Raw genomic sequence first — 20035 nt, 5'->3', positions numbered from 1 at the left:
TTTCATGGTACCCAAGAAAGGGGGCACCTTTCGGCCTGTGCTGGACCTCAAGTCAGTCAATCGATACTTACGGGTACCGAGGTTTCGCATGGAGACTCTGCGCTCCGTCAAGGCTGCAGTACAGCCAGGAGAATTCCTCACGGCATTAGACCTGTCGGAGGCATACCTGCATATCCCGATCCATCCGGATCATCAGCGCTACCTACGTTTCAAGGTTCTGGGACGCCACTTCCAATTCCGGGCTCTGCCCTTCGGGTTGGCCACGTCACCGCGGACATTCACCAAGGTGGTCGTAGTGGTAGCAGCGGCACTCAGGAGGGAAGGAATTCTGGTCGTTCCCTACATAGACGACTGGCTGATCCGGGCGAAATCTCGAGAGGAGAGCCTTCGGAAGACCAACAGAGTAATCGCCCTTCTGGAAAGCTTGGGCTGGGTGATCAACCTCAGCAAGAGCTGTCTACAGCCTTCCCAGTCTCTGGAATACCTGGGAGTACAGTTCGACACCCGGGCGGACACAGTCAGTCTCACGGCCAAGAGAAGGTTGAAATTTCAGCAGCGTATCCAGTATTTGATGGGAGCCAGTCGGCCCGTAGCCTGGGATTATCTGCAGGTTCTTGGTCTCATGGCATCCACCCTGGAAGTGGTGCCTTGGGCGAGGGCCCATATGAGACCTCTACAACACTCCCTGCTCTCTCGCTGGAGCCCCCGTCTACGGAACTATTCCACACACCTGCATCTGCCAGCCAGAGTGCGGACCCAGTTGCGGTGGTGGTTGCAGTCCAACCACATGAGCAGGGGGTCAAAGATGTCTTCCCCCATGTGGACTTTGCTCACCACAGATGCCAGCCAGAGCGGCTGGGGAGCACACTGCGAAGGACTCACCGCACAAGGGCGGTGGAACAGAGAAGAGTCCGCGTGGAACATCAACCGTCTAGAGGCCCGGGCAGTCCGATTGGCATGCCTCCGATTTGCTCACAGGCTGAAGAACAGAGCGGTCAGAGTGATGTCAGACAATGCCACCACGGTGGCGTACATCAACCGTCAGGGCGGAACCAGAAGCAGACAGGTATCTCTGGTGATCGCCCCACTGATGGCTTGGGCAGAGGCGAATCTGCAGGACATCTCCGCCGTCCACATTGCCGGGAAGGACAATACCACCGCAGACTTCCTCAGCAGAGAACGCCTAAATTCGGGAGAGTGGCAGCTGTCACCCACAGCCTTCCAGATGATTGTGGATCACTGGGGGATTCCGGACATGGATTTACTGGCAGACAAGTCCAATGCTCAGGTACTCAGATACTTCAGCCGCAAGCGCGACCCGTTTTCACACGGAATCGATGCCCTGGTTCAGCCATGGCCTCCAGGGACTCTGCTATACACTTTTCCTCCGTGGCCTCTGCTGGGCGCCATCATCCACAAGATTCAGAGACACCAGGGCCTAGTTCTTCTAGTGGCACCAGACTGGCCAAGAAGACCCTGGTACGCAGACATGAGAAGACTACTGGCAGGGGAGCCTCTCCCCCTGCCTCCTCTCCGGGACCTTCTACGTCAAGGTCCCATCCTCCATGAGGATCCAGCTCAATTCTCTCTTACGGTCTGGCCCTTGAGAGGGCTAGACTGAAGAAAAGAGGTTACTCGGAGCCCGTGATTGATACACTCCTCCGAACTCGCAAGTTTTCCACATCCCTCACCTACGTTCGCATCTGGAGGGTATTCGAAGCATGGTGCGACACTCATGGCACTAATCCACATGCGACCACAATCCCTATTGTGTTGGATTTCCTGCAGGATGGACTTCAGAAGGGTCTCTCCCTCAGCTCCATCAAGGTTCAGGTGGCTGCGCTGTCTTGCTATGGTCCCAGGAGGGATGGCAAGACCATCGCCCAAGCACCCAGATGTTTCTCGCTTCCTGCAAGGAGTCAAGCATATTCGTCCGCCACTGAAGTGGCCTGTGCCTTTGTGGAACCTCAACCTTGTTTTGGATTTCCTCGTGGGATCCACCTTCCGACCCCTTCGGGGCCTGTCTCTCCGTTCTCTAACCTTGAAGATGGTGTTCTTGTTGGCTGTATGTTCAGCCCGCCGCATTTCAGAGCTACAAGCACTTTCCTGCCATGATCCATTTCTCAGTATCACTCCTGAGGCTATCCATCTTCGTACGGTTCCTTCCTTTCTACCGAAAGTAGTTTCACAGTTCCATCTTAACCAAACCATATCCTTGCCTACCACGGCGGGTTTGAAGAAATCTGAAGAAGGGCGTTTATTACGCCATCTCGACATTGGCAGATTGCTGCCCAGATATTTGGAAGTGACACAACAACTACGAAAGACGGACCATCTGTTCGTCCTGCACAGCAGGAAGAAGCAAGGTGAAGCGGCCTCGCGGCCTACCATCGCCCGCTGGATTAAAGAAGTTATCAGAGCAGCTTACGTAGAAGCCGGGAAGTCTCCGCCTCTACAAGTCAAGGCTCATTCTACCAGAGCACAAGCGACATCCTGGGCTGAATCCAGGCTGCTGTCGCCTGCAGAAATCTGTAAAGCGGCAACGTGGTCCTCCCTCCATACCTTCTCCAGGTTCTACCGTCTGGATGTCCAGGCCAGGGAGGACTCCGCATTTGCGAGGGCGGTACTACATGGTCCTCAGGCAGCCTCCTGCCCAGGCTGGGAGTAAAGCTTTTGTACATCCCATTCGTTCTGAGTCCATCTGGCTACACGCCAGGAAATGTTGAGATTATTACCTGATAATCTCCTTTTCCTTAGTGTAGACAGATGGACTCAGCATCCCGCCCAGCTGCCTGTGTACATGGGTTTCACCGATTCCAGGTAAGCCATGTCTTCTGTTCCATAAGAGCGTACACTCTACCAGGTGTTAATGCCTTCCGGTTGTGAATGCTGGCGGTCTCCAGCTACTGTCAATCGGTCAGGGGAATCCTGTTTTCACTTTTCACTGAGCGTCAGTACACATTTCCATAACAGCTTTTGCAAAGAAGATTACTGAGTTGCTACGCTTCCTGTGGGGATATATATACCCCCGTGCTGACGTCAGATCCGTCTCCAACTGCTAGCACGCGGATACTATCCTATTCGTTCTGAGTCCATCTGTCTACACTAAGGAAAAGGAGATTATCAGGTAGTAATCTCAACATTATGTGCTTAAATTGCACTTGCGAGTGTAAAACTTATTGACAATTCAATGGCATATATTGTAGCAATTTTCAAAAGCACACTTACATGTGTAAATTGTATTTATGCGTGTAAAGTCCAGTTTTAAGTATGTAAATCCTTTTGAAAATTGCCCCCATAATTTTTTTGATAGTTCTACCTTGCTCATTTCTCTGAACACCTTAAATGTTAGACACAGAATTGAAATTAGCCTTTTATCTAATGGGCAAATAATCCTATCCCTAATACCACAGCCTGACTGCAGCATTCAGCATTAATTGTAAGCTATGCAAGTGCTTTTTTTGGGAGGTTAAACAATAGTGGTTGAGCTTCTATTTGTTTGCAGAATATATAGTTATCAATTACTGTAGGAAATAATGTTATCTGTCTGTCTTAGAAATAAATAAAAGTTCCGGAGACTTTTCAAATTCATCTCCTGGATATATCTCTGACAATATTTTACAACAATTTCCTTAAAAACCAGACACTAATATCTTTTCTCACAAGCAGTGTATAGCACACATAGTATTTGTAAAGCAATCATTTGGATGGAAGCAATTTGCATGTCATTGCAGTGATATTAATACGGAAATAATTTGACTTGTAGATGTATATTGAAAATTATTTGAAGATATGTTTATTAAAGAACTTCATAATAGAGATGGTAAGCACTTGTGATTCTGACTGATAATGGTAAATTGCTGTACAGGCACATTTCACTCCAGTAATTGAGTAAAGAATGACTACTGCCAAACTGATGCTTTGAATTGAAATGTGCACTGATGTGACTTGGTAAACATGTTAGCTAAAGTGACAGCATTATTTCCTTTGACTGAAGGCAAGCAAAAAAAGCAACTCTGCCATTAACATGAGGATAGCAAAGAAGCAAAATGATATCTAATGAATCTAAAACTTTTTTTTTTAAATGCTCATCTCATTTTGGATTTGCCACATACAAGTCAGCCAAATTATTTTGGGGGTGGAGGTGGGCTGCCATAAAACTCTATTGATAAAAGCAAAATCTTGAAATTTATAAATGGTGGAAGAAATGTATTCTTATTGATTCTTTTGCCTCTAGTTTCAATCTATAAAAGACATACTGTTAAGAGAGCAGTATTCAGTACCATTTTGTTACTAGCTATTGAGCGGGATGGGGGAAGTTGGGTGGGATGGGGCAGGTTTCAATATATCATACCTTACTGGAGAATAGAGTTATACCTAGAGTATTTGGCACCTGGGGCGGATATTTGTTTGGCGCATACTCTCCAATATATAATTTTAAAATTTCCTAAAAATCAATAAAATATTTAAAAACAGTAGACACATCAAATAACACCCAATAATTAAAACTAATAAGGAAATCTCCCACTCTCCATATCTGTCATGCTAAGATTGTTATACACTGAGAACACACACACACTGCTCCCTATTTCTCTCTCACACACAATGGGCCGGATTTTAAAAGGGTTACGCGCACCGGGCCTATTTTAAAAAGGCCCGGTGACGTGCGTAAAGCCCCGGGGCTTGCAAAAAGGGGCGGGGGCGAGGCCAGAGGCCTCTGACAGAGCGGCCATTGCTGCTCTGTCGGAGGATCATGTGCCGGCAGGCTGCGGCGCGCACAACTTGCACCTGCCTGGAGGCAGGCGCAAAAGGTAAGATAAACATTTTGGGGTGGGGGGGGGTTAAAGTAGGGCTGGGGGGGAAAGGTGGGAAGGTCAGGTTAGGGGGAAGGGAAGTTCCCTTCCAGGCTGCTCTCTTGATTAACAAAAGTTGGTACTTAATTAAACCAAATTGCCTTAACACCTTTCCGAGGTGAGTGCTGAAGTTTTCAACCATTTTACTTAGGTATCACTGCTCCTAGCTTATTTCTAGCTTCTGGCAACTTTTTTTTTTTTTAATATACAAACAAACATTCTAACTTCTGCTGCCTTACAGACTAATAAAAATAAACACGCTAACTACTGCTTATTAGCTGCCTTACTGGCTGACTATTTAAAAATACAGTCTAACTTCAGTTTATTCCCTGCCTTACTGATTATTAAAAGCACAAACACAATATTCTCAAAGAAAATTTCCCAAGCAAAAACTTACTGATTCCTTTCAGCCACCAGCAAGGTGATCCTCTCCTCTCAGGATGGTAGTCCTCACATATGGGTGACGTCACTGGATGGAGCCCTATCACGGAAAACTTTTCTGTCAGAGTTTCTAGAACTTTTGACTGGCACACTGAGCATGCCCAGCATCCCTCGAGCCACAGGGGTCTCCCTTCAGTCTCTTTTTTTTTTTTTTCCGCGCTGCAGTTGCCTCGTGGTTAGGAGCTCTGTGAGATTTCTCACGTTTATTTCCTCACGGAAAAATCTTATATTTTACCTCCAAAAAACATTCCCTCATAGGGGTCTCCCATCGAGAAAAGGTTTTCCATCGTTCGGTGAGTAAAAATTACAATTCCGGGTCGGTTCCCGCTGTCACCTTTTTTCGGTGCCCGCAGGCCATCGATTGGTTTTGGGCCTCAACCTTGGCCATTATGGCAACAGGTTTCCGAAAATGTCTGGAATGCCCCCAAACCATGTCCATAACCGACCCACATGATGTCTGTGTGCTTTGCCTTGGCTCATCACACGACGTATCTACCTGCCCAAGTTGTGCCCAAATGATTCCGAAGGGTAGGCGGGCTCACTTCGACAAGATGGAAACCTTGTTTAAAACTACTGACTCCATCGATGTCCACCCAATCGTCACCGGCAGGAGCATCGAAAAAGTTGATCATAAAACCTCGCCGGGAGCACCAGGGCAGCGGTGACCGTCCGTCACAGACTCCGTCTAAGGCATCAACAGCATCTACCTCTGCACTGGGGAAAGACCAGGCCAAGCACCGAGGGAAGCACCAACACCGGCACTGATGCGAGTCTACTCCCGGTGCTGGCACCGACACCGCATCGTCTCCAGCTATTGAGCTGCTTGTGAAGAAGGCACAGGTAGAGGAGATGTTAACACCCTCTCCACCTGAACTGCCAAGGCGCTCCCCACCAATATTGGTGCCGGGTACTGAGTCGCCACAGGTCCCTGTGGACGTGCCAGTAGCGCCTAGCCTGCCACCCCCTGTAGCTGTGATATCCACAACAGCTTTCAGGGAGGAAATGGATGGTTTTATCCTCCAGGCAGTGCTCGATGCTCTCCAAGACCTACATCCACCGGTGCCGGCCCCCATACCGGCACTGACACCGGAGCCATCGATATTCGCACCGTTGCTAAACAGGCTGGATACACTCATTGGTGCCCTTCCAACGCAACTTTCGCCACCGATGCCAAAGCAACCTGTGCAACCTCTGAAAGCCCTGATTCCTATTCCTGGGTCTTCAGACGACGAGGTCACGGATTCCAGTCCCATTTCGCCGATGCCTGGTCCGTCGGGGCTCTCGGCACTGAGATAACCGCGTTTTCCATCGATGCTTTCGGTGCCACCGAAACCTGCATCAATACCATCGCACCATCCATCGAGGCCATCAAAGGATCCATCGGTGCCAATACGTCCTACACCAACCTTCTTCCCTCCTTCAGGATCTCAACTAGATTCTGACCCTTGGGAAGATATGGACACCGACACTTCCACGGAGGATATTTTGTCGGAACCATCTCCTCCAGCGGAAAGGAGAAAATCTTTCCCAGAAGACCTCTCCTTTGCCAATTTTATTAGGGAAATGTCAGAGATAATCCCTTTTGATCTCGTTACAGAGGAAGACACAAGGCACAAGACATTAGAAGTCCTCAAATTTGTTGATGCTCCAAAGGAAGTTGTGGCAATTCCAGTACATGAGGTACTAGTTGATCTACAGCATCGTCTCTGGGAACATCCTTGTGCTGTGCCACCAGTGAATAAAAGGACAGATGCAACTTATCTTGTCCAGCACATCCCTGGATTCCAAAAACCACAACTACCCCTTCAGTCAGTGGTAGTTGAATCAGCACAAAAGAAATCCAGAAGACTGAGACCACATTCTTCTAATCCTCCTGGCAAAGATAAAAAAATTCCTAGACATATTAGGTCGCAAAATGTTTCAAGGCTCTATGCTAGTGTCACGAATAGCTGCATACCAACTTCACATGACACAGTATCAGAGGAATCTGTGGAAACAGGTTCAAGAAGTAGTTGATTCCCTTTCTCAACAACAGCAAGATACTCTCAATGCCATATTATATAAAGGCCTTGAGGCTGGTAAACATGAAGTTCATGCTGCTTACGATTCCTTTGAGACAGCTTCTCATATGTCAGCGACAGGAATCAGTGCCAGGAGATGGGCCTGGTAAAACCCTCCAACCTGCGGCCTGAAATCCAGGACAGACTTGCTGATTTACCATGCACTGGTGAAAACCTGTTCGGTGACAAGATACAATGCGCAGTGGCTCAATTGAAAGACCACAATGAAACCCTGCATTGTGGATATATGCATGACTGAATAATTTGAATAACTTGATTAACTTTATAACTTGGTTAACTTGATTAACTTTATAAGTTGGTTAACTTAATTAATTTGAACCGGTTGAATTGGCTATAGCTGGAGACCGCCAGTGCCCTCAACCGAGAAACGTCGACACCCAGTAGGATGGGTGTCCTAGATGAAGGACAGCATGGCTTAACCGTGAATCACTTGCTCCCGGGGATGTCCCCCGAGAATTCCATGAGTAACACTTCCAGTTCCGAGCTTTACCCTTCGGGATAGCCACCGCGCCGCAAACCTTTACCAAGGTCATAGTAGTAGTGGCGGCGGCACTCAGGAAGGAAGGAATTCTCGTCCATCCCTACCTGGACGATTGGCTGATCAGGGCAAAGTCACCGGAGGAGAGCCACCAGGCAACCAACAGAGTTATAGCTCTTCTGGAAAGCCTAGCATGGGTTGTAAACTTGAACAAGAGTTCCCTACAGCCTTCTTAGTCGCTGGAATACCTAGGAGTCCGATTCGACACCCAGGAAGACAAGGTCAGCCTGACCTCCAAGAGAAGATCAAAGCTCCGGAATCGTCTGCAGGCCCTGCTGAGCGCCACCCGGCTCACAGCTTGGGATTACTTACAGGTCCTCGGCCTTATGGCATCCACTCTGGAGGTGATACCATGGGCGCGGGCTCATATGAGACCATTGCAGTGCACCCTCCTATCTCGGTGGAGCCCACGATCACAGAACTACACCACACACCTACCTCTACCAGCCAGAGTGCGGAATCAGATACGGTGCTGGTTGCAGCCCGGCCATATGAGCCGGGGGTCAAGAATGTCCTCCCCAACCTGGACCCTGCTCACTACAGATGCCAGCCTGAACTGATGGGGAGCACATTGCGAAGAACTCACCGCCCAAGGGCGGTGGAATAGAGAAGAGTCGGGGTGGAACATCAACCGACTAGAGGCACGGGCAGTCAGGCTAGCATGCCTGCGATTTGCCCACAAACTTCGCAACAGAGCGGTCAGAGTGATGTCAGACAACGCCACCACGGTGGCATACATCAACCGACAAGGCGGAACCAGAAGCCAACAGGTATCCCTAGAAATAGCCCCCTTGATGACTTGGGCGTAAGTGAATCTCCAGGACATCTCCGCCGTTCACATTGCCGGGAAGGACAACACCATGGCAGACTTCCTCAGTAGAGAAAGCCTAAATCCAGGGGAATGGCAGCTGTCGCCCACAGCTTTCCAGATGATTGTGGATCAGTGGGGGACGCCGGGCATGGACCTAATAGCAGACAGGTCCAATGCTCAAGTAACCAGATACTTCAGCCGCAGGTGGGATTCGCTATCCCAGGGGATCGATGCCCTGATACAGCCATGGCCTCAGGGGATTCTTCTATATGCCTTTCCTCTATGGCCCCTGCTGGGCACCATTGTACACAAGATTCAGCAGCACAGAGGCCTGGTTCTTCTAGTGGCCCCGGACTGGCCAAGAAGACCCTGGTACGCAGACATGAGAAGATTACTGGCAGGGACTCCATTTCTCCTGCCTCCACACAGGGACCTGCTGCGGCAAGGTCCCATCCTCCACGAGGATCCAGCTCAATTCTCTCTTATGGTCTGGCCATTGAGAGGGCTCGACTGAAGAAAATAGGATACTCGGGGCCGGTAATAGATACACTCCTCCGAGCACGCAAGTTCTCCACATCAGTAACATATATAAGGATCTGGAGAGTATTTGAAACCTGGTGCGAAACTCACAGCACCAATCCACATACCGCTAAGATCCCTATCATTTTGGATTTCCTGCAAGATGGACTTCAGAAGGGTCTGTCCCTGAATTCCATCAAGGTTCAAGTGGCAGCGCTATCCTGCTACGGTCCCCGGAGTGACGGCAACAGCATTGCCACGCACCCAGACGTTTCACGTTTCCTGAAAGGAGTCAAACACATTCGCCCGCCACTGAAGTGGCCAGTACCCCTGTGGAACCTCAACCTAGTGTTGGAATTTCTAGCGGGACACGCCTTCAGACCACTTCGAGGCCTGTCCCTCCGTTTGTTAACCTTGAAGATGGTGTTCCTGCTGGCCATATGCTCAGCATGCTGCATCTGAGCTACAAGCACTGTCCTGCCATGATCCGTTTCTCAGAATCACTCCAGAGGCTATCCATCTTCGCACGGTTCCTTCCTTCTTACCCAAAGTAGTCTCACACTTCCACCTCAACCAAACCATATCCTTGCCTACCACGGAAGGTTTGAAGAAGTTGGAAGAAGGTCGAATACTACGCCATCTCGACATCGGCAGGCTGCTGTCCAGATATCTGGAAATGTCAGAAGCAGTACGAAAGACGGACCACCTGTTCGTCCTTCACAGCGGGAAGAAGCAAGGGGAAGCGGCCTCACGGGCAACCATCGCCCGCTGGATCAAAGAAGTTATCAAGGCAGCCTACGTAGAAGCGGGAAAACCACCACCTCTACGGGTCAAGGCTCACTCTACCAGAGTGCAAGCGGCCTCTTGGGCAGAAACTAGGATGCTGTCACCTGCAGAGATAAGTAAAGCGGCGACGTGGTCCTCCCTCCATACCTTCTCCTCTACCGTCTGGACGTTCAGGCCAGGGAGGACACAGCATTTGTGAGGGCAATCCTGAACGGACCTCGGGCAGCCTCCCGCCCAGTCCGGGAGTAGCTTTTGTACATCCCACTTGTTTTGAGTCCATCTGCTACACACTAGGAAACGTAGAGATTACTTACCTGATAATCTCCTTTTCCTTAGTGTATGCAGATGGACTCAGCATCCCGCCCGGCTGCCGGCATACATGGGGATTCACAGACTCACAGTAAGCCATGTTTTTCTTATAATAGGCCATCCACCCTGCCGGGTGTCGACGCCTTCCGGTTGAGAACACTGGCGGTCTCCAGCTACTATCAATCGGTCAGGGTAATCCTGTTCATTTAATCTATCGGTCAGCTACAGCTTTTGCAAGGAAGATTACTGAATTGCTGCACTTCCTGCGGGGGTATATGTACCTGTGCTGACGTCAGATCCGTCTCCAACTGCTAGCACTAGCACACTATACCCACTTGTTTTGAGTCCATCTGCATACACTAAGGAAAAGGAGATTATTAGGTAAGTAATCTCTACATTACTGGTTTCCAATGTCAGGTGTGTCACGATGGGAAAAAGGTTGAGAACCACTGCTCTTGAGCCTGCTGTAGATGTTCTGCCTCCCTTTGTTTAATCTTTTTCACCTGAGATGCCCACATAATGAATTTCCCCCTCAAGACACACCTTAACTCATTCCACAAGTTTGCTTCACAAACCTCATCAGTATCATTATTTTTCAAATAATCCAAAATGTCCTGCTCTATCTGCTCTATCTGCACACCAAGAACCTCATCCCTCAGCAGAGCATCATTCAATCTTCAGTATCTCTATGGCCGGAATGTACTAAGATCAGCAAATTCTCCCTAAATAGGCAAATGATCAGTCCAAGATCATGATTCTATTCTTGCACCTCTCAATTTGCCTACTAACCCCTGGGAGCATAGCATCATGTCGATCCTGGAATAGGTTCCATTAGGAATTGAAAAATGTGTATAATCTTTGCTGGTAGAGTTTAGGACCCCCCAACTGTCTACTAACCCCACAGTTTCCATCAATTTCAGTAATTTATTCCTATGCTTCTTAGAGGCCTGAAGAGTTATCAAGTGGAGAATGTACCGTCAAATTAAAATCCCTCCCTAGTATAATTTCTAATCCCCCCTGTCGTAATTTCTAATATTAACTCTCCAAGGGAATCAAAGAAAGGACCTTGATCTTGATTAGATGCATATGTTTTAACTAGGGATACCTCCTATCCATCTAGCTTGCAATTAAGAATCAGATATCTTCCATCTTTATCCTTGACCATGTTCAACACAGAAATACTAAGAGATCTATGAAAAAGAATTCAAACTCCTATACACTTCTTGTTATCACATACAGAAGCCAAGACAATTTGTATATAATTTGTTTCAATCGCTCATCACATTTTCTAAAATATGTCTCTTGGACGAATGCTTTATCCGCCCTCAGCCATTTCAATTCTTTAAACAATGTCTGTCTTTTAGTAGGAATGTTAAGGCTCCATACATTCAAAGATAGTATCCTTTTAGTCACCATTTTCCAGTACCCCCCTAAACTTCCCCCTCATCCCATGGCCATACATCCCCTCCATATTCCTTTCACAACCACCTATCTCATAAATTCCATCCCCAAACGTACCCATTTTAATATCCCTTCCCACACCAACTTTCATCATCCCTCAATAATTTGCCTTTCCCTATTGTTCCTCCTAGCCCCCCTTCCCTATATAATCCTAGTCCCATATCTGCCTTCTGGCAGAAACCTTAAAGAATGCCCCCATCTCCCAGATGTGACCCACTCTGTAAACCAAACCTGTTATGCATCAACCAGTTGCATTATAGACTCAGACCAAAATATAACGATCCCCAGTAAGACAAAATCATATAGCATTGTCCCATATCTTCATGTAGATGACCTGCAGATCAAGTGATTTGTTTTTTCTTCCCTGGTTCCATTTGTTGCCAGCGAGATAAAGCCTGTTTAGTTGAAGCAGATAATCCTCCAGCCTTTTTTGTTTTCTCGTAGGGTATGTCCAGTTATATCCAGCCCTGTCATCTTCATGGCTGCTACCGCCTCCACCATCATTTTAGCCTTGTAACTGACACCACTCACATTAAATAGAAACTGAAAGGAAAGAGCCAGTGGTATCTAATGTTCTCTTTTCTCAACTTATTGGTAACTTCCTTCATTGCTGCTCTCTGCTTCAATGTAGCAGGCACAAGGTCACTGTAAATGGCCAAGGTATGTCCTTGCCAGGAGAAATTGCCTTGATAGGGAAATCGTTTAGACATGCCACAATATCCATGGGTAGATTACCCATTGCTAGCCCAGTGCCCAATGCGCAAGTTCCACTATAATTAGAATAGCATCTTGGCCTTCCGAATTTTAGCATTCAAAAGAGCCTGGCAAACCTGCTGTGTCACCATTGTGGCATCTTCATGGTCCTCTCCGGACACACCTCAAATCCGGATGTTGTTCTGTCTGGATCTAATTTCTAGATCCATTTTGTCAAATATCTCCATATGTTTTTGCTGTACCGAACTTAGCTCCTTTCATAAGTTCGATATATGCCCAGCCTGTTCGTCTAACAGTTGCTCAGCCTCATGCACTCTGCTGCCAAGTTATGTCATTTCCCCTTTCATTTCCATAATTTCGCTTTTAACAGCCAAAATATCTTGGCAGAGTTCTTGCAACCAGCTTTTCATCTCCTTCCAAGGTATCACCTCTTCACTCATCTCTGGTTTCTCACCTGGCACACTTTCCTCATCTGATTCCAACAGCAAGGGCTCCCACGTGGCCTGTGGCCTGCGACCAGCTCGTGCATCTCCCCACCTTGCCACATGGCTCAAATATTCACTTGCCCTCCAAAGTTTTCTTGCGAGTTGCCATGCTTCCTCGGTGAGGGACCTCTGGGATCTTGCAAGGATGAGTTGCTTTGACACTGAGTCGTACAATTAACTTTTTAATCACATCGATCGGGAGCCAGCACATTAGGCATCCATCTCAGGAGATGTCACTTTCTCTCCTACTATGAGACATAAATTAATTTATCTTCACTGTAGAACCTCCTGAAAAGTATATTTACTATTTTTTTTTGTTTTGACAAATTTTGAATTTTAGATACTTTGAGTATATTTTTTGATGTGTAGACAGCTGTTTCTAGAAGGTTCTGTTCATGGTTGCAAAATGCCAACACTGCATACATTAGACAGATATCTTAAGTGATCGTATACAGCTATAGTTAGAAAATATATTTTTCAAGACATTGCTAATTTGCTTAGGAAATTAAGATTCAGCTTTAATGTAGAGGCAGATACAAAAAGTGTTATATTTAGTCATTTTTGCTGCATTCTTTCTGTAGATAATTATTTGAAATGTAGGCTTAAATTGTTTTGAGTAAGTGTCAGATTCCTATAAACCTGTGAATTCTGCTGCACATCTCATCACTGACTTATGGCAAGGAACTTGAGAAAAAGTAATCATATTGAATTTGTCTGTAAGGTATGCCTTTCTTTATTAGGCTTACGGAATTTGAAGATACACCAACAAGTCAATTAACCATAGATGAATTTATGAAGATAGATTTGGAAGAGGAATGTGATCCTCCTTCTTTCACAGCTGGACAGAAGAAGATTCGGATGCACCAGGTGAGTTATATCATGTATACATTAATACTAGTCATTGTTGAGAAAAGCATTCCATCACACAATTTGAATCTTCCTTTTCTGAGAAGAATTTTTCCCTAACACTTTCCCTTGTTCAGCTTTATCACCCAGAGTTCAGTACTAATGGCCATTTTGTTAGGATGCATACTGGTGTTCTTTTGTATAGAACCAGTCTCCTTTTGTTGTTTTTGTGCTAACCTTTTCTTTTCGTATTTTTGCGTACGTGCTTGAAAATTCTTTAGACAATCTAAAGTGCAGAATTCTAGCAGATTAATTGGTCCTGGAAAAAACTGAAGTCTTTCTTTGTAGGCTCTGATTTTGAGTCAATAAAAGAATAATTTACATTTGATCAATAAAAGGTATTGCAACCTAAGAATTCTGCTAAATTTAAAATAGGGCTTTATCTCCACCTACACCATGGTTAACCATATCTTCTATCGTTTACCTGTGTGAATTAATAACCTGTCCTTTCTCTTCCTTCTCAGCCAAGTTCTTATCACCCTGTTATATGTAACTGCCTTTTCAGCACCATTGTTATAGTTATGTTTACTATACACCCCTGTTTTATGTGAACCAGCATGATGTGACTGCTGTCTCGAATGCCGGTATATAAAAATCTGAAATAAATAAATAAATAAAATAATGTTAATCAAAGAATGTTATTTCATATTGAATTGTTAGGATACCTATTATTTCGAAGGCTTAGACTGATTTTTCATTCCCTCTGATTTCAGCTTGAACAAGAGTTGGCAAAGAAGCTTGATGAAGTTGAAGGTAAAGCCCTATCCTAAATATTACCATTTGTATGCAATGTGAGTTATATGTTTTAATTGTATTTTTGTACAATAGGTGAAATAACAAGTTTTCAAGATGAAATAGAGCTAGAGCTGGAAAATAGTAGACCAAAGCCAAAAGGATTCTATGCAACATATACAAAGAATGGTAAGTATTATCAACAATTTATCAAATAAAATACAGTAATTTTTACCAAAACATGGTACTATATATAGAAAGATGCAGCAGAGCAACAAGCAGATGAGTGCGCCATCTGTGTTGAGTGCTACAAAGCAAACATAAACTGGAACAGTAGGTTGAAAGAACTAACATATTGTAATTGTACTACAGCCCATTTATCAGTTACATTTTTCAGCACATAGCAATTATGGAACACTTCTGGATGGCCTGGCAGGTTACAAACACGATAAAAATGCTAATCTTTCATAGAGCTACAGTGAACATTTTGTGGAGTTTGATATAATCTGCTGTCTCTGTTCATAGTTTTCTGCTATGGAAAGACCTAAAAATAGTGTTAATTGAATAGTTCAAAATCCCTCTCTTTAACTTTGAATGTATGTCATTATTTCCAACCCTCTAATTGTGATAACATATTTTCTAGCCAGCTGTTATATGTACTTTTCATATATAGATGTATGTAATGAACAAGAATTCAACTGCAATGCAGGTAATGTATGGTTATAAACAGTGGCATGAATGGTGGTATATTATGCCATAGAACATACAATACAATCTGGTAAAAGCAAGACTCAGTTTACTAAATATAATAAAATATGGTAAAAAAGCAGCAAGGACAAATAACATCACACAGCATCATAGCAATATTGTTTGAAGAAGTAAAAAGCATATAGCATTACAATAATAAAGAAGATAAGATTTATAAGAGAGAAAGAGAGAGAGGATACCTCCCTTACAGGTACCCCCTATTGCAAGTCAACATATCTATGAAAGGTCGAGGGACATGGGACTGGAGATCCCACAAACTGGCTATCAGCTCACATCTGTGGATCATCTAAAAAATATTGTCAATTACAGCTTCTTATATTCTTCTTTTCTGGCTCTAATCCAGACTCTGCAAGTTTTAGGTGTTCTAATCTGCATTCACAACTTTGACAAGATTTATGGCCAGCTGTAGCTCGTTAGGCTGTGGCTTATTAGAGATCCTGGTACTGGCTGACTCTAAGCTCTGGCCTTATCTGCAGAGAACAGATGTGTTCCTTGATCTTATCTCAGCTCGATATTACCAGTTAGACTAGAAAGAAAACAAAGACAGTATACCACATTTTCATGCCTTAATGATCCTTATACTTAAGCTATGTGCAATATATATATACTGAACCACATTTATTGGTTTATTGGTGATTGCTTTAATTCTCTATTAACACCACCTTTGCATACAGTGCTCTTCCGGGAAACTAAAAAATAACCCCCTAAAATCTTCAACAGTGGGCCAGTTTACACAGTCACTGGACACATGCATTTTCACTGGCATCTTATCTGTTGAGCATGGGGTAATTAGCATAAAACAAATGCAAGATTTTAAAATAATTCTTAAGGTAGTAAGTAAAGTAATGGTAAAAGGAGAACCCAATGAAACAGCTTATATCCATTCTTTATAGAATGCCCCAAAACTCTACTTTTCTGTGGATTATGTACCAAGCAACCTTAACAAGTTGCCTGGTAGATAACATATTTGTGCTGTATGTGTTACTGTTAAGTCCTCCTTTAAATTGCTTGTACGCATCTTTGGCAGTAGCCATGTTTGGAATTGGTATCAGAAATATGGATGGAATTTGATTAGATCATTTTGGGCAGGGAGAAGAGATTTAATGCAGTTTCAGATATCATAGTCCATATTAGGGATATGCATGCTAGAAAATTTCATTTTGTTTGGGAAGGGGGTCACTTTTGTTTTTTGTTTAGTTTTAGTGTGTGTTATTGGCAGCGTGCATTAAAACAAGCCCATGCCCTTCCATTTCTTATCCCATCTCATGCATGAGTCAGTAGGGGGCAGGAGTTGCTTCTGCCCTACTGATGTCAGCCCAAATCATTTTTAAGTATGGCAGGAGAGATGAGGAATTGCTCCTGCTCCCTGTTGATTCACTGATAGGATAAGAAACAGAGGAGGTGGATGGAGAGGATAGTGGCAAGTCAGAATTTTGGTGCTATGGAATTTTTGTGAGCAGGGAAGGGAAGCTGGAGCTGGCAGCCTGCTTATTTGAAATTAAAAAAACTAACCAACTTTTGTTCATTTTCATTTATTTAATTTTCAAAACGAGATAAAGCAAAACAGAAATGTTATGGATTTCTTCTTCATATTTTTTTTTAAATAAAAATATCTCATTACTAGTCAATATGGACCAATCAGTAAATCCCACAAAGAATGCCACAAATATCATGCAATTTTCTTTTATGTAAATTAGTTAACACTAGTTTTTTAAGCCAGATAGAGAACATCAATCAGACCCCACTCCCAGAGTTTTTAAATTAACTTTTCTCCTCAGCCATCTTTACCGCTTCACGCTTCCCAACCAGGCAACTCATTGAGACTCTTGTTAGCCCAAGACCTGCCCTTGGTACCATTCCTTGACCCTCAAGGACTGCCACAGTAATGGCAGCTCTATTTCCTCCCTATTTAATTTATTTATATTCCACCTTTTAGCATTTCAGAGTGAATTACATTCAGGTAATGTAGGTATTTTCCTGTCCCTAGAAGGCTTATGATATAAGTTTATATCCTCTCTAGGCCTGAGCTCACAGTCGTTACAGTATAACCAAACTCTACTGATCCCAATGGGATGAAACATAACACTGATCCCATGCATCATAGCATGTAGCTCTATGGCCTGAGCCACAGGGTTGACCATATTGTTTTCTATTTTAATCAGGCCTGAAAATATGTATGCTTTCTTTCTGTGAATTTTGCCAGTGGTACATGTCTCTCGTTTTTGGCAAGAGATGTGCTTCACTGAAAGAGTGGAATTGCTGTACTGCAACTCGGCCTAGTCCAGTGAATGTGAAGTAATTTTACTCTTGCTAACAAGGCCGCTCCCAGAGAACTGCAACCAAGCTACTTTGAAATTATAAAACAAGTGACATTACAGTTACGTTTTTTAAATTGCTATAATATGAATATTACTTCGTTGAATAGTACATATAGGTGTAGATTTTAAAAGGAGTGCGCGCGGCCTACATGTGCGCGTGCAAGTTATAAAATCAGGGGTTGGCGCATGCAAGGAGGTACATTGTGCACTTTGCGTGCGCTGAGCCGCACTGCCTTCCCCGGTTCCCTCTCCCTAACCTGACCTTCCCACCCCTTCCCCTAACCTTTCCCCTCCAGCCCTACTGTAACCCCCACCAAAACTATTATCTTACCTTTTGCGCCTGCCTCTAGGCAGGCGCAAGTTGCGTTCACCGGCAGCCTGCCAGCACGCGATCCTCCGACACAGCAGCAAATGGCCGCTCTGTCGGAAGCCTCTGGCCCCACCCCTGGACCTCCCAGCCCCTTTTTGCAAGCCCTGGGACTTATACGTGTCCCGGGGCTTTACGCTCGTCGCCGGGCCTTTTTAAAATAGGCCCGGCGCGCGTAGACCCGGTTACGCGCGTAAATCTTTTAAAATCCAGCCCATAGTGTTCTTTAAAATGATTTAGTTGGGGGAAGGGAGTGGAAGGGAAATTGTAGCTACTTAGTGCCTCTTGCTGCACCTTTTAGAGTTGCTGTTATGGGTTCAGACTGCACACTGGTATCCTGCCCAGGGAGGCTAATCCCATATAAACACACACAATTACTGGGATTATACCTGGGGATTTGAACCCAGGAACTTATCCCCTACACAAATAGCCACACACAATTACTGGGATTATACCTGGGGATTTGAACCCAGGAACTTATCCCCTACACAAATAGCCACACGCAATTACTGGGATTATACCTGGGGGCTTGAATCCAGGAGCTTATCCCCTACACAAACAGCCACATGCAATTACTGGGATTATACCTGGGGGCCTGAACATAGGAGCTTATCCTTTACGCAAAGAGCCACACACAAACTTTGATTCAGTACATCACAGTTCCAGGTAAGGAAGTAAGTTTATATGAGCAATAGAAGGATAGAACAAAAAATCAGATCGTATAGAAGTAATGGTAGATAATAACAATTGCTACATAGATATAAAAAGCTTACATTTCCAAAGGATCAGCCAAACCATCACGTCCAGGGCTCCCTCTCCCCTCTCTTTCTCGTCTCTCCTTTTACACTACAAATGCTTGTGGAAAAAAGTGATGTTCCCTCCCTCTGAGTTCTTAGCAAATTTCAGACACAGCTGTGTGGCCTTCACTTTCTCTCTTAGGCTCTGTTATAAGTTAATTGATAGTTTTCTCATTATAGACTTAGTGGAATAACTAAATAGACTCTTGCCTGTTCATAAACATTTCATAGTGCAAGACAGTAAACAGGAGTTCTCTCAGAGGTTGGCCTATGGCCATCAAACTAGTTTGTCTGGGTGAAAACTCTGAATCCATACGGCCTATCCTCTATATACATCCTCAGCAAAAGTAACAAAAAATGACTCCAATATATTCCACCCCTAGATTCAGAGGATTCACAGTGAAACCTACTAGATGGAAAGTTTCCTAAACTATAGGTATATTGGTGTCAGCATTAATCAAAACAGTGTGTATTACTTGTTAGATATATATATCCTACCTAATAAACGAAGGATGACTGACGTGCCGCAAATGCGCAGTAGAGACCAGCTCTACCGCGCATGTGCGGGCGAGCACGTCGGTCTGAGCCAGAAAAAAAATGGCGGCGTCCAGTGGCAGCGTCGGGAGGCAGCGGCGGCGGCGGCGGCGTTGAGTGGCAGCAGCGGCGGCCGGTGGCAGCGGCGGCGGGTGGCAGCGGCGGCGTCCGGTGTAGCGGCGGCGGCGTCGGGTGGCGGCGTCGGGGTTGAGTGGCAGCAGCGTCGGCGTCCGGTGGTAGCGGCGGCGGGTGGCAGCGGAGGCGTCCGGTGGCAGCGGCGGCAACGAGGGAGGAGAGAGAGAGGGAGGGACTGAGTGAGAGGGGAGGAGAAAGAGGGAGTGGGACTGAGTGAGAGAGAGGGAGTGGGACTGAGTGAGAGAGAGGGAGTGGGACTGAGTGAGAGGGAGGGAGTGGGACTGAGGGAGTGAGACTGAGGGAGAGGGAGGGAGGGGAGAGGGGGGAGGGAGAGAGAGAGTGGGACAGGGAGGGAGGGAGTGGGACTGAGAGGGGGAGGGAGTGGGAGGGAGGGGGGGAGGGAGTGGGACTGAGGGGGAGGGAGTGGGACTGAGGGGGAGGGAGTGGGACTGGGAGGGGGAGGGAGTGGGACTGAGGGAG

At 45.6% G+C, this 20035-nt stretch overlaps 1 protein-coding gene across 2 annotated transcripts in view; it reads left to right on the top strand.

Moving 5' to 3' along the window:
* Positions 1-20035, top strand: part of BRF1 (BRF1 RNA polymerase III transcription initiation factor subunit) — a 572778-nt gene that overhangs the window by 351316 nt on the left and 201427 nt on the right. For both annotated transcript variants that reach the window (XM_029598099.1, XM_029598098.1), the window contains exons 8-10: positions 13739-13865; positions 14618-14657; positions 14733-14825. In XM_029598099.1, the coding sequence (XP_029453959.1) occupies positions 13739-13865; positions 14618-14657; positions 14733-14825 (260 nt within the window). The remainder of the gene's footprint in view (positions 1-13738; positions 13866-14617; positions 14658-14732; positions 14826-20035) is intronic.

The sequence above is a fragment of the Rhinatrema bivittatum genome, chromosome 4 (genome assembly GCF_901001135.1).
Source record: "Rhinatrema bivittatum chromosome 4, aRhiBiv1.1, whole genome shotgun sequence".
NCBI classification, from domain to species: domain Eukaryota; kingdom Metazoa; phylum Chordata; class Amphibia; order Gymnophiona; family Rhinatrematidae; genus Rhinatrema; species Rhinatrema bivittatum.
The sequence above is the reverse complement of the archived record's forward strand: the minus strand, read 5'-3'. Positions and strand labels throughout refer to the sequence as shown.